Source organism: Gobio gobio (assembly GCF_949357685.1).
Source record: "Gobio gobio genome assembly, chromosome: 18".
Classification (NCBI taxonomy): domain Eukaryota; kingdom Metazoa; phylum Chordata; class Actinopteri; order Cypriniformes; family Gobionidae; genus Gobio; species Gobio gobio.
The window spans coordinates 49,890,395-49,905,394 of record NC_137111.1 but is presented as its reverse complement, the minus strand read 5'-3'; the positions used below and the strand labels follow the sequence as shown (position 1 = coordinate 49,905,394).

Below are 15,000 nucleotides of genomic sequence, written 5' to 3'. Positions count from 1 at the left end.
GTGTGTGTGTGTGTGTGAGGCTTCATTGCAGTTTGGTACAGCAGAAATACATACATTAATTTTTAATAGAGCGCTGCCTTTGGCTTGCATTGCGGTGCATTTTAGGTGAAGCATCCGTTCGAAAAATCGCGTCACAGTGAATACAGTGAACGCTGAAATTATTGTTGCGTGCTACATAAAAGTTTGCGCATATGTGATGCATTGCCACGATTGGTCTGACTGGCGCGAGAGAGAGAGAGAGGAGGGTGCATGCGTGTGTGTGTGTGTGTGTGTGTGTGTGTGTTACTGATTTTCTACTATCAGTTCTGCGCTGCTCTCCGCGCGCGATCTTCTCGTGTAAAGAGGTCTGCCTTCAGGGCGCGCGTGTTGTCAAAGACGCGACGCGGCTCAACTCTCCGCGTCACAGAAAACAGCTGAGCATTTAACGGAGAAGTTTTCCGTATTGTTGTTTTTGATAGTGCGCCATCGCTTCAATGTTCAAACTGGCAAGGCTTTAAAAGCATTTACTTGACAAACTTTATGAGGATGAAAGTGAAGCTCAGCTTTGATGATGTTTTCTCTTCCTGCAGCGCAAGTGGTCCAGAAAAGGCTTCATCCGAACCCGATGGGCCCTGGGGGACTGGTGAGTGCCCTTCCCTTCTGACCTCTGACCCCTGACCCTTTAACACACTCTCCAACAGCTCGAGCCGGATGGTGTGTGTCCTGAACACCGTCCAATGAGCACAGACAAATAAATCACTGCAAATAAAAACAATAAAAAAATCAAATGCTTAGTAAAAATATGATTTTTTAAAATTAAAATAGAATAAATAATTTAAAAATAAGGATAAATAATAATAAATAAAGCACTGAAAAAAGCAATAAAAATAATAAAATAAATTATTTAAAATAAAAGCAATCAAAATTACGCAATTCCTAAAACTAAGATTTTTAAATGAAATTAAATTTAAAATAAAAGCAATAAAAATAAACACTAAATATGATTTTATTCATTAAAATAACTAAAAATAAAACACAAAAATGTTTAGTTTTTTTTAAATAAAATAATTTAAAATATAGTCAAAATAAAACACATACTTAACATGAAATATTTTATTTTAAAATATATTAAATAATTAAATAATTTAACTAAAGCACTTCCCAAAAATACAAAATTGTTTAGTTTTTAAAATAAAATAATTTAAAATATAGTCAAAATAAAACACATACTTAACATTAAATATTTTATTTTAAAATATATTAAATAATTAAATAATTTAACTAAAGCACTTCCCAAAAATATGCTTTTAATTAATTATATAATAATTCAAAATAAATACAATAAAAAAAATTGATGAAAAGAAATAAATTCTTTAAAATAAAAACAATTAAAATTGAATAATTAAATAAATAAATAAAAAATAAAAATAAGACACTAAAACAGCCCATTAGTTATTAATTATGATGTTTATGAATGTAAAAACCACATGAGCGTCATGAGTTCACCTCAGACAACAGATAAAAACATTAAAAGAGCCGCTTCATGACACCTTTTATATAAAAACAATCCATCAGAATAACATGCTTACTACAAATATTTTTAGTAAAGATATAAATATATATATATTTTTAATAAAGATATTTTTACAAGAAAATAATTGAAAATAAAAGCATTCAAAAAAATATATCTTTTTAAAATAAATAAAAATACAAAATAAAAATAAATGATTGAAAATAAAAACAATTTTAAAAGAAATACAATTCTTACCAAAATATGAATTTTTAAAAAAAAATTATGTCAAATAAATAATTTAAAATATAGTCAATCAATCAATCAAAATAAAATGCTTACTAAAAATTCTATATTTTTACAATATTTTATTATACATTTAATATACAATTTACAATAAAATAAAAATAATTGATTGAATATAAAAACAATAAATGTAATTCTTACCAAAATAAGTTTTTTTTAACAAGAAAATAATTGAAAATAAAAGCATTCAAAAAAAATATATCTTTTTAAAATAAATAAAAATACAAAATAAAAATAAATGATTGAAAATAAAAACAATTTTAAAAGAAATACAATTCTTACCAAAATATGAATTTTTAAAAAAAAATTATGTCAAATAAATAATTTAAAATATAGTCAATCAATCAATCAAAATAAAATGCTTACTAAAAATTCTATATTTTTACAATATTTTATTATACATTTAATATACAATTTACAATAAAATTAAAATAATTGATTGAATATAAAAACAATAAATGTAATTCTTACCAAAATAAGTTTTTTTTAAAAACGTTTAAAATAAAAACCTTTACAAAAAATAAAATAACTCAAAATAAAAAAATATATGAAATATTAAATAAATATATATAAAATAATAAATAAACACTTAAATAAAACAATCATACTACAAATTTGATATTTTTAAAGTAAAATAATTCAAAAAACATTTACAAAACATATGACTTAAAAAAACTAAATAAAAATATATGACTGAAAATAAAAGCAATTAAAATAAAATTCTTACTAAAATATGACTTTTTAAATTAAATTATGTAAGATAAATTATTTAAAATAAAAACAATCAAAATAAAATGCTTACTAAAAATAATATATTTTACTAAAAAAAAAATATTTCCAAAAACTATGACTTTTTAAAATAAATTAAAATAAAAAATAAAAAAATAAAAAAATCTTACTAAAATATGCTCAAATAAAATGATGTAAAATAACGTTTAAAATAAAACATTTACAAAAAAAACCCTCAAAATAAAAAATATATAAATATTAAATAAATATAAATAAAATAATAAACACTTAAATTAAACAATTATTCTAAAAATTGGATATTTTTAAAATAAAATAAAATAAAAACATGTACAGAAACTGACTTTTTAAAATAAATTAAAATAAAAAATTAAAATTAAATTAAAATAAAACAATTAAATTAAAATGCTTGCTTTAAAAAAATTATGTAAAATATATATTTTTAAAGATATAATTCAAAATGAAATCTCAGAATAAAAAGTCAATGAAATATAAATAAAATAATAAATATAGAAAAAAAAAATAAAAACAATCAAAATAAAACACTTACTAAAAATATTATTTAAAAAATAAATAAATAAAATTAACAAAAAGTCACTATAAAACAATTCAATATAAATAAAATAATAAATATAGAAAAAATAAATAAACACTTAAATGAAAACAATAGAAGAAATATAACATTTATAAAATAATGTAAAACAAAAATGTTTAAGTAGATTTGTAAATTAAATATTAAATAAATATACATAAAATTATAAATATTAATAAAAAATAAATAAACACTTAAATAAAAACAATAAAAATAAAACACTTACTAAAAATATTATTTAAAAAAAAAAAAAAAAAAAGAACAAAGAAAAGTCACTATAAAACAATTAAATATAAATAAAATAATAAATATAGAAAAAATAAATAAACACTTAAATAAAAACAATAAAAAAATAACATTTATAAAATAATGTAAAATAAAAATGTTTAAGTTGATTTGTAAATTAAATATTAAATAAATATACATAAAATAATAAATATTAATAAAAAATAAATAAACACTTAAATAAAAACAATAAAAATAAAACACTTACTAAAAATATTATTTAAAAAAATAAATAAATAAAAAGAACAAAGAAAAGTCACTATAAAACAATTAAATATAAATAAAATAATAAATATAGAAAAAATAAATAAACACTTAAATAAAAACAATAAAAAAAATAACATTTATAAAATAATGTAAAATAAAAATGTTTAAGTAGATTTGTAAATTAAATATTAAATAAATATACATAAAATAATAAATATTAATAAAAAATAAATAAAGTGTGTGTTAACCCTTTGTTGAGCTCCAGGAGCACAGAGAGTGTGTGTGTTAACCCTGTGTTGAGCTCCAGGAGCACAGAGAGTGTGTGTTAACCCTGTGTTGAGCTCCAGGAGCACAGAGAGTGTGTGTTAACCCTGTGTTGAGCTCCAGGAGTCCAGAGAGTGTGTGTTAACCCTGTGTTGAGCTCCAGGAGCACAGAGAGTGTGTGTTAACCCTGTGTTGAGCTCCAGGAGTCCAGAGAGTGTGTGTTAACCCTGTGTTGAGCTCCAGGAGCCCAGAGTGTGTGTGTTAACCCTGTGTTGAGCTCCAGGAGCCCAGAGAGTGTGTGTTAACCCTGTGTTGAGCTCCAGGAGTCCAGAGAGTGTGTGTTAACCCTGTGTTGAGCTCCAGGAGCCCAGAGAGTGTGTGTTAACCCTGTGTTGAGCTCCAGGAGCACAGAGAGTGTGTGTTAACCCTGTGTTGAGCTCCAGGAGCCCAGAGAGTGTGTGTTAACCCTGTGTTGAGCTCCAGGAGCCCAGAGAGTGTGTGTTAACCCTGTGTTGAGCTCCAGGAGCACAGAGAGTGTGTGTTAACCCTGTGTTGAGCTCCAGGAGCACAGAGAGTGTGTGTTAACCCTGTGTTGAGCTCCAGGAGCCCAGAGAGTGTGTCTTAACCCTGTGTTGAGCTCCAGGAGCCCAGAGAGTGTGTGTTAACCCTGTGTTGAGCTCCAGGAGCACAGAGAGTGTGTGTTAACCCTGTGTTGAGCTCCAGGAGCACAGAGAGTGTGTGTTAACCCTGTGTTGAGCTCCAGGAGCCCAGAGAGTGTGTGTTAACCCTGTGTTGAGCTCCAGGAGCACAGAGAGTGTGTGTTAACCCTGTGTTGAGCTCCAGGAGCCCAGAGAGTGTGTGTTAACCCTGTGTTGAGCTCCAGGAGTCCAGAGAGTGTGTGTTAACCCTGTGTTGAGCTCCAGGAGCACAGAGAGTGTGTGTTAACCCTGTGTTGAGCTCCAGGAGCCCAGAGAGTGTGTGTGTTAACCCTGTGTTGAGCTCCAGGAGCACAGAGAGTGTGTGTTAACCCTGTGTTGAGCTCCAGGAGCACAGAGAGTGTGTGTTAACCCTGTGTTGAGCTCCAGGAGCCCAGAGAGTGTGTGTTAACCCTGTGTTGAGCTCCAGGAGCACAGAGAGTGTGTGTTAACCCTGTGTTGAGCTCCAGGAGCACAGAGTGTGTGTGTGTTAACCCTGTGTTGAGCTCCAGGAGCACAGAGTGTGTGTGTTAACCCTGTGTTGAGCTCCAGGAGCCCAGAGAGTGTGTGTTAACCCTGTGTTGAGCTCCAGGAGCCCAGAGAGTGTGTGTTAACCCTGTGTTGAGCTCCAGGAGCCCAGAGAGTGTGTGTTAACCCTGTGTTGAGCTCCAGGAGCCCAGAGAGTGTGTGTTAACCCTGTGTTGAGCTCCAGGAGCCCAGAGAGTGTGTGTTAACCCTGTGTTGAGCTCCAGGAGCCCAGAGAGTGTGTGTTAACCCTGTGTTGAGCTCCAGGAGCACAGAGAGTGTGTGTTAACCCTGTGTTGAGCTCCAGGAGCCCAGAGAGTGTGTGTTAACCCTGTGTTGAGCTCCAGGAGCCCAGAGAGTGTGTGTTAACCCTGTGTTGAGCTCCAGGAGCCCAGAGAGTGTGTGTTAACCCTGTGTTGAGCTCCAGGAGCACAGAGAGTGTGTGTTAACCCTGTGTTGAGCTCCAGGAGCCCAGAGAGTGTGTGTTAACCCTGTGTTGAGCTCCAGGAGCCCAGAGAGTGTGTGTTAACCCTGTGTTGAGCTCCAGGAGCCCAGAGAGTGTGTGTTAACCCTGTGTTGAGCTCCAGGAGCCCAGAGAGTGTGTGTTAACCCTGTGTTGAGCTCCAGGAGCCCAGAGAGTGTGTGTTAACCCTGTGTTGAGCTCCAGGAGCCCAGAGAGTGTGTGTTAACCCTGTGTTGAGCTCCAGGAGCCCAGAGAGTGTGTGTTAACCCTGTGTTGAGCTCCAGGAGCCCAGAGAGTGTGTCTTAACCCTGTGTTGAGCTCCAGGAGCCCAGAGAGTGTGTGTTAACCCTGTGTTGAGCTCCAGGAGCCCAGAGAGTGTGTGTTAACCCTGTGTTGAGCTCCAGGAGCTCAGAGAGTGTGTGTTAACCCTGTGTTGAGCTCCAGGAGCTCAGAGAGTGTGTGTTAACCCTGTGTTGAGCTCCAGGAGCCCAGAGAGTGTGTGTTAACCCTGTGTTGAGCTCCAGGAGCCCAGAGAGTGTGTCTTAACCCTGTGTTGAGCTCCAGGAGCCCAGAGAGTGTGTGTTAACCCTGTGTTGAGCTCCAGGAGCACAGAGAGTGTGTGTTAACCCTGTGTTGAGCTCCAGGAGCCCAGAGAGTGTGTGTTAACCTTGTGTTGAGCTCCAGGAGCACAGAGAGTGTGTGTTAACCCTGTGTTGAGCTCCAGGAGCCCAGAGAGTGTGTGTTAACCCTGTGTTGAGCTCCAGGAGCACAGAGAGTGTGTGTTAACCCTGTGTTGAGCTCCAGGAGCCCAGAGAGTGTGTGTGTTAACCCTGTGTTGAGCTCCAGGAGCACAGAGAGTGTGTGTTAACCCTGTGTTGAGCTCCAGGAGCCCAGAGAGTGTGTGTTAACCCTGTGTTGAGCTCCAGGAGCACAGAGAGTGTGTGTTAACCCTGTGTTGAGCTCCAGGAGCCCAGAGAGTGTGTGCGTTAACCCTGTGTTGAGCTCCAGGAGCCCAGAGAGTGTGTGTTAACCCTGTGTTGAGCTCCAGGAGCACAGAGTGTGTGTGTTAACCCTGTGTTGAGCTCCAGGAGCCCAGAGAGTGTGTGTGTTAACCCTGTGTTGAGCTCCAGGAGCACAGAGAGTGTGTGTTAACCCTGTGTTGAGCTCCAGGAGCACAGAGAGTGTGTGTGTTAACCCTGTGTTGAGCTCCAGGAGCCCAGAGAGTGTGTGTTAACCCTGTGTTGAGCTCCAGGAGCCCAGAGAGTGTATGTTAACCCTGTGTTGAGCTCCAGGAGCCCAGAGAGTGTGTGTTAACCCTGTGTTGAGCTCCAGGAGAACAGAGAGTGTGTGTGTTAACCCTGTGTTGAGCTCCAGGAGCACAGAGAGTGTGTGTTAACCCTGTGTTGAGCTCCAGGAGCGTAGAGAGTGTGTGTTAACCCTGTGTTGAGCTCCAGGAGCCCAGAGAGTGTGTGTTAACCCTGTGTTGAGCTCCAGGAGCTCAGAGAGTGTGTGTGTTAACCCTGTGTTGAGCTCCAGGAGCTCAGAGAGTGTGTGTTAACCCTGTGTTGAGCTCCAGGGGCACAGAGAGTGTGTGTTAACCCTGTGTTGAGCTCCAGGAGCTCAGAGAGTGTGTGTTAACCCTGTGTTGAGCTCCAGGAGCTCAGAGAGTGTGTGTTAACCCTGTGTTGAGCTCCAGGAGCCCAGAGAGTGTATGTTAACCCTGTGTTGAGCTCCAGGAGCCCAGAGAGTGTGTGTTAACCCTGTGTTGAGCTCCAGGAGCCCAGAGAGTGTGTGTTAACCCTGTGTTGAGCTCCAGGAGCACAGAGAGTGTGTGTTAACCCTGTGTTGAGCTCCAGGAGCACAGAGAGTGTGTGTTAACCCTGTGTTGAGCTCCAGGAGCCCAGAGAGTGTGTGTCAACCCTGTGTTGAGCTCCAGGAGCACAGAGAGTGTGTGTCAACCCTGTGTTGAGCTCCAGGAGCCCAGAGAGTGTGTGTGTTAACCCTGTGTTGAGCTCCAGGAGCCCAGAGAGTGTGTGTTAACCCTGTGTTGAGCTCCAGGAGCACAGAGAGTGTGTGTTAACCCTGTGTTGAGCTCCAGGAGCCCAGAGAGTGTGTGTTAACCCTGTGTTGAGCTCCAGGAGCCCAGAGAGTGTGTGTTAACCCTGTGTTGAGCTCCAGGAGCCCAGAGAGTGTGTGTTAACCCTGTGTTGAGCTCCAGGAGCCCAGAGAGTGTGTGTTAACCCTGTGTTTCTCTCTCCGCAGTGCCTTTGACCTGGTGAACATCCACCTGTTCCACGACGCCTCGAATCTGGTGGCGTGGGAGAAGAGCCCCTCGGTTTACTCAAGCACACGGCAGAAAGCGCTCGGCTTCGTGCTGGACAGGTGTGTGTGTGTGTGTGTGTGTGTGTGTGACAATCTTCTGAAAGCCTAACATCCATCCACTTTGAATAAATGCATGCGACCGCTCCGCATATGTTATCAAGCCATCAGACGTCTCATGAATTACGTGCCGCTTTTATGTCTCAAAGATCATATTTTTCCACTCACGCCTTCGGGTTCTTATCCAATGAGAGGCGGGAGCGGCTCTAATGGACAGCCCGCCTCTGGAGTTTTATGACGCCATCATTTACCGGGATTTACCGGCATAACGACGTTTAAAAAGGACCTTTCTTGTTGCTTACATTGAGGATTTTAACTGTGTTTTAGCTTGATTTATAGGGTCCTGTGATATGGAAAACATGGACAGAATCCAGTTGGAAAAGTGGAATTTGTCGGAAATTGGGTGGAGAGTTGAAAAGTTGGGCTGGACACTTACTCAAATGTGTGAATATACGTGATATAAACAGGGGTCAACTACCCAGTGCAAGAGGGGGAAGCAGCAACGATTATTGCGCCCCCAAATAACAAATTAATAAATGAGCCGGACATTGTAAATAATAAAGGTTTATTTTAAAGTATATCAGCAACTGTAGGTCTGCCATAATTATACATGTGTATATTATATATATTATTAACAATGTAAACAAATAAAAAAACAGTCACAAATTGACAAACATTAACATTATGATCGGATTCCAATAAAGAAAGAAAAGAATCTGATTTTTTTTATAACGATTCCAAGTAGGAACCGGTTCTCGATGCCCAATACTAACAATGTTGCTACCAAACATTCTAGAGCTCTTTAGTTCCTAATAAATTGTGACATGGCGTGCCTTTTCACTTGCAAAAACTGTAAAAACTGATGATGGTGAATTTAAATTTGACTGTAACTGTAATCATATGCGCGAGCGAGATGATTGACAAGACAGAATTATATCTTTTATTTATCTGTTATAATTCGGGTATAGCAATTTTATGTCATCCGTCTAAAAGTTTACTATAGGCACGTTTTTTTTATTGTACTATTTTATTGTTGTTATATTTTCATTAAAAATAGGCTAATAACGAACAAAAAAAATAAACATTCATTTGAAAATAATTTGTAAATTATGAGTTAAGCAATATCATACGAGCAAGAGTTTTCCAGAGTAGCCTATATCAGCACTTTTCAGCATTTTATACAACAGTTCAATAAACAACAAGTTGTCATTTTTTCCAACAAAAATAGATTCAAACAAAGTATAGGTTTCGTTCTCGCATAATTCACCGTTTTTTGAACAGTTGGTTTGAACAAATTAGTTGAATGATTCAAGAATCCACTCACGCTGCCAAATATACTGGCAGTTTATAATTTCATAGGCCTGGAATAATTTCATATTTCTATAATTGAAATATTATATTTAGAACATAAATCTAAAAATCTCATTACATTATTTAGGCAATTGTAATTACAGTGTACGTGGATTTTGATCAATGGTAAGATGGATTTTGTCATTTAATTCTTATAACAGCCATAGTGTATCGTGGTAAATAGTGTAATTACTTAGAAAAATGGTCAACAATATGTAACTTTACTTTGTAAGAGGTGTGCCCTAAAAAGTGAGCATGCAATTTTGAGAACACCAAGGAAAGAGCACGTTCTTCATTTACTGTATTGGCAGCAAACTCTGTTATAGCACAGAACCTCATGGCTGTGTCATAACTTTATCACACCTTTTGAAAACACTGAATAATACTATTACAAACATTATGGATTTAATGACATAAATCAGGTAATGTAAGTGTATTTTCTAATGAGGCAAATGTAGCCTCTGTTCCTGTAGATAATTCAGCAACGAGGGAGATTTGAAACAAGTATCTTATATTGTTTTCTGTTGGATGAACTGATTGTTAAAAGTACTAAACTGAAAGAAGATCACACTGTTGTGTTTCAGTGATTAAACCAAATGTTCTCATTACACATTATAATAATCTTGTGTTTGAAACACTAGCCACGTTTACATGCGCACTTTTTTGTCTTTCCGATTAAAATCATTCCGATTGAAAGATTCGGTGGACTGTTTACATGAGACGTTATCTAAACCAATCTGATGTTTACATGTGCTGACTTTCAGTCGGGATCATTTTGTGACGTGCGCACACAGTTTGTCTGCCGCCTCAGATTCGTTACGTATCGTGGATCAATAGTTCTGTGTTGGTAATTTTTATATTTATTTATTTTTCTGTGGGCGGACATGCAGTAGTTTAACCTAATTTATTTCCTATACAATGGCTATTTCAACAGCTGTGAATGATGAATGCGGAATCAAAAATGAATTCAATTCATTTATTTTGAAAAACACAAAATTAACAATAAAATGCACTCAAATTATTAATAAAAAACATAGGATATACGGTGAAACATGAATGAAGCATTCAAGACGTGCTCCGCATCATTACTAGTACTAAACATATATATTTCAGATGATTAAGGAAAGATACCATAATCACAAAGGTATAAATATTAACAAAAGTAATTAAAGTAGACTGTGGGTAACGTTACTTAACCAATTTGAAGCAGTTGTTGATTTTTTTTTTATAGCTAACTTAACTAACGAGAAACAGAGAGCAGCTTGAATGTTCCCCGTTGAAATGGCAGCTCTCAACGGCCACCAGGACTTATAGTTTTATAAAAGCTATTCATTATTTGTCGTAAAGTGTAAGAATCACCTCAGAAAAATAAATAATTCTGTCAGGCGCAGTTGAAGCCGAGGACAAACGCTGTAAAGATGAGATGGTGTAGCCAGGCTATGTCTGTGTCATTATTCCAAAATCATGTTCATAACATGTTACGAAATAAAAAGTTTAATACCTCAGAAAAATGAACTTTCCTCTATTGTCAACATTAGCCTGGTGTGAGCGCGCGCTCTTCAGTTGAGGAGGCGCGCGCTGTATATCACGTCACAGAAAGACGTGCACTCAAAGTAATCAGTTCGTTTACATCGTGGAATTTTTCGTTTGATCGGTTCATGAAAAGGTTTATCCCACCCCTCAAACCCATTACAATTTCATTCGGTTTGGCCATTTTTATTCCGATTGAGGTGTTTATATGGAGTATTTTTATTCGGATTGGACTTTTAAACCGATTACAGTGCTCCATGTAAACGTACCTACTGATTATATGGACTGAAAATGTGCCACTAAATGAAAGCATGAGATCAGGTTTTGAAAGAATGACTTGTTGTGTTACAAGTGTGATCAGTTTGGATTTTTGCACTGAGTTTTGAAAATGTACACCTTACTTGTGAAAATAGTACCAAAACGAATAAAAAAAACTGTAAATGGCAAATCATGCGTAGAGGACGCGCGCTTTGATATAAAAACACGCGTCAAATCGCACGCTTTTGACGTGTCAATGCGCAATCAGACGCAAATCCAAGCGTATATCAACACTTTGGCTCGCCGCTCCGCCAGCCACGCCCACTCCCGATATTCCATTATTATCCATAATTATATAATGGAATCTGATGAGGGCGCCTACTCTAGCCTGTTAGTCCTCCTAAAGGTTATATAATATTGAGGAAATACAGAAATGATGTAGAAAAGCACAACAGCAGCTACATGTACAACCCCAAATCAGAAAAAGTTGGGACAGTATGGAAAACGCAAAAAAAAAAGAAAAAAGAAGTGATTTCTAAATTTACTTTGACTTGTATTTCATTGCAGACAATATGAACACAAAATATTTCATGTTTTGTCTGGTCAAGTTCATGTCATGAAGTTCCTCGGCCCATCTTTGCTCCTAAAGGATTCGACCTTTCTTGGATGCTGCTTTTGTTCCAAATCATAATTACAATCACCTGTTGACATCACCTGTTTCAAATCACATCATTATTTAACCATTTTACCTCATTACTAGCCCTAAATTGCTCCTGTCCCAACTTGTTTAGAAATGTGTTGCAGGTCTGAATGACAGGAAATGATGCATATTTACAAATGACATGAAGTTGACCAGACAAAACATGAAATATTTTGTGTTCATATTGTCTGCAATGAAATACAAGTCAAAGTAAATTTAGAAATCACTTCTTTTGTTTTGAAGGTGTTTCCCACTCGCGCCAGCGGCCCGGATCCAAACACACTCCGGCCTCCGCGTTTAACTCCATCCCGTTCCTGTTTTAGCCATCAAAACGCACGTCTACGTCAAAGTTTAAGAACTTTAAAAGTGCATAGGGGGCGCCAGAGCGATGGTATAACAATTGTTTTTAGTTTTTTTGGTACTTTCTACAACCCCAAATCAGAAAAAGTTGGGACAGTAGCGAAAACGCAAATAATAAAAAAAAGAAGTGATTTCTAAATTTACTTTGACTTGTATTTCATTGCAGACAATATGAACACAAAATATTTCATGTTTTGTCTGGTCAACTTCATGTCATTTGTAAATATGCATCATTTCCTGTCATTCAGACCTGCAACACATTTCTAAACAAGTTGGGACAGGAGCAATTTAGGGCTAGTAATGAGGTAAAATGGTTAAATAATGATGTGATTTGAAACAGGTGATGTCAACAGGTGATTGTAATTATGATTTGGTACAAAAGCAGCATCCAAGAAAGGTCTAATCCTTTAGGAGCAAAGATGGGCCGAGGAACTTCATGACATGAACTTGACCAGACAAAACATGAAATATTTTGTGTTCATATTGTCTGCAATGAAAGTAAAGTAAATTTAGAAATCACTTTTTTAATTTTTTTTATTTGCATTTTCCATACTGTCATACAAACTTTTTCTGATTTGGCAGGGTTCCCACTCGTCCTGGAAAACACATGGACAATCAGAGAAAATGTAAAATGTCCTGGAAAATCTTGTTGTTGTCTGGGATAATTCTTTAAAAAAAAGTTATTTCTTTAGCTGAGTATAAAGAGTTTATCGCTGGCCCAAACAATTAGCGCTAGCTGCAGAAAGCACATGTTCAGGACGCTGAGTTTGATACGTGTCAGTAGTATTTGAATAATGATGTTTAGTCTTGTGTTGCCTCTTGCAGCCGTTAGCTAATGCTAATGCTAATGCTATAACTGCTCAAATGTATGCAGTGAATGTTAACTCGTAAGCTGCTCCCTAATCACATCATTTTGATATAAAGTCACATTTGTGTGTTATAAAGTCAGAATTGCAAGATATAGTCAGAATTGCGTGATATGAACTCGCAAGTCTTTTCTTCACAATTGACTTTTTTGCGCAGTTGCGAGTTTATATCTTGCACTTCTGACTTTTTTCTCAGAATTGTGAGATCTAAACTGCAATTGCAAGTTATAAAGTCAAATTCTGAGGAAAAAAGAATTGCGACAATTTTCGCGTTTATATCACAAATATGTAAACTCGCAATTGCGAGAAAGTCAGAATAGCGAGATAAAAAGTCACTATTACCTTTTCTTTCTATTCTGTGGCGTAAACAAGCTTCCATAGTCATAATGTGTGATTAAGAGCTCATTGAAAAATGCTGGATTGTTCAGTAATGGCAATAAACTGGACGGCTTTTAAAGACTTAGAAAGCAATATTTGACATGATTTAGAAAGCAATATTTGGCGTGATTTAGAAAGCAATATTTGACATGATTTAGAAAGCAATATTTGGCGTGATTTAGAAAGCAATATTTGGCGTGATTTAGAAAGCAATATTTGGCATGATTTAGAAAGCAATATTTGGCGTGATTTAGAAAGCAATATTTGGCATGATTTAGAAAGCAATATTTGACATGATTTAGAAAGCAATATTTGGCGTGATTTAGAAAGCAATATTTGGCGTGATTTAGAAAGCAATATTTGGCATGATTTAGAAAGCAATATTTGGCGTGATTTAGAAAGCAATATTTGGCATGATTTAGAAAGCAATATTTGACATGATTTAGAAAGCAATATTTGGCATGATTTAGAAAGCAATATTTGGCGTGATTTAGAAAGCAATATTTGGCATGATTTAGAAAGCAATATTTGGCATGATTTAGAAAGCAATATTTGGCGTGATTTAGAAAGCAATATTTGGCGTGATTCAGAAAGCAATATTTGGCGTGATTTAGAAAGCAATATTTGGCATGATTTAGAAAGCAATATTTGGCATGATTTAGAAAGCAATATTTGGCGTGATTTAGAAAGCAATATTTGGCATGATTTAGAAAGCAATATTTGACATGATTTAGAAAGCAATATTTGACATGATTTAGAAAGCAATATTTGGCATAATCCTTGTCTTTTATTCCCGCCTTAGTAAAATTGAAAATGTCCTGGAAAAGTACTGGAAAATGGTTGCTGAAAAAGAGTGGGAACCCTGCTTGGGGTTGTAGAAAATACCAAAAAAACAAAAAACAATTGTTATACCATCGCTTTGGCGCCCCCTATGCACTTTTAAAGTTCTTAAACTTTGACGTAGACGTGCGTTTTGATGGCTAAAACAGGAACGGGATGGAGTTAAACGCGGAGGCCGGAGTGTGTTTGGATCCGGGCCGCTGGCGCGAGTGGGAAACACCTTCCCCCAAAGCAGTGAATAACGCCGGCTCTTTTCAGCGCAGCCACTAACCTTTTGGCAGCCACCAGTAAAGTCTATTCTCCTGTTGTGATCTGGGAGGACAATGTGGCTGAACAGCCTTTTGAATTGAGCCGCTACCTCCAACAGTGTGGCCATTCAGCGGCTGGTTGGGAACCGACTTTCAGGCCCATTGTCCGAGGCGCTGTAACTTCTACCCCGGAGAGAAAGTCCAGCCTCCCCCTACACTCGGCTCCTCTCTTCCTCACACATTCATCTCACTTCCAACCTTTCCCCCAGGTGGAGCTAATAACGCGTCTCCAGAACATCCCTCTGCGTTCTGTGTGGTCAAGCCTAGTGAAAGGGGGGCATTTTTCCAAAAAAGAGGACCTTTTTCACATCATATTTACTACAATGTTGTCAAATTGCTAACCAAGATCATGCACCGGCTTACTTAGTCCAACTGTTATTCGCCATGGATAATCAAAACTTCCCCACAAAGTTTAAATCACACATTCACGTGACAGAACTAGAACGTGTGTTTGAAGA

General features: G+C 36.7%; 1 protein-coding gene across 1 annotated transcript in view; it reads left to right on the top strand.

Annotated features, from left to right (window-relative positions):
* Positions 1–15,000, top strand: part of inpp5a (inositol polyphosphate-5-phosphatase A) — a 240,386-nt gene that overhangs the window by 126,081 nt on the left and 99,305 nt on the right. The window contains exons 5-6 of the mRNA XM_079842359.1: positions 570–622; positions 7,836–7,955. Of these exons, the coding sequence (XP_079698485.1) occupies positions 570–622; positions 7,836–7,955 (173 nt within the window). The remainder of the gene's footprint in view (positions 1–569; positions 623–7,835; positions 7,956–15,000) is intronic.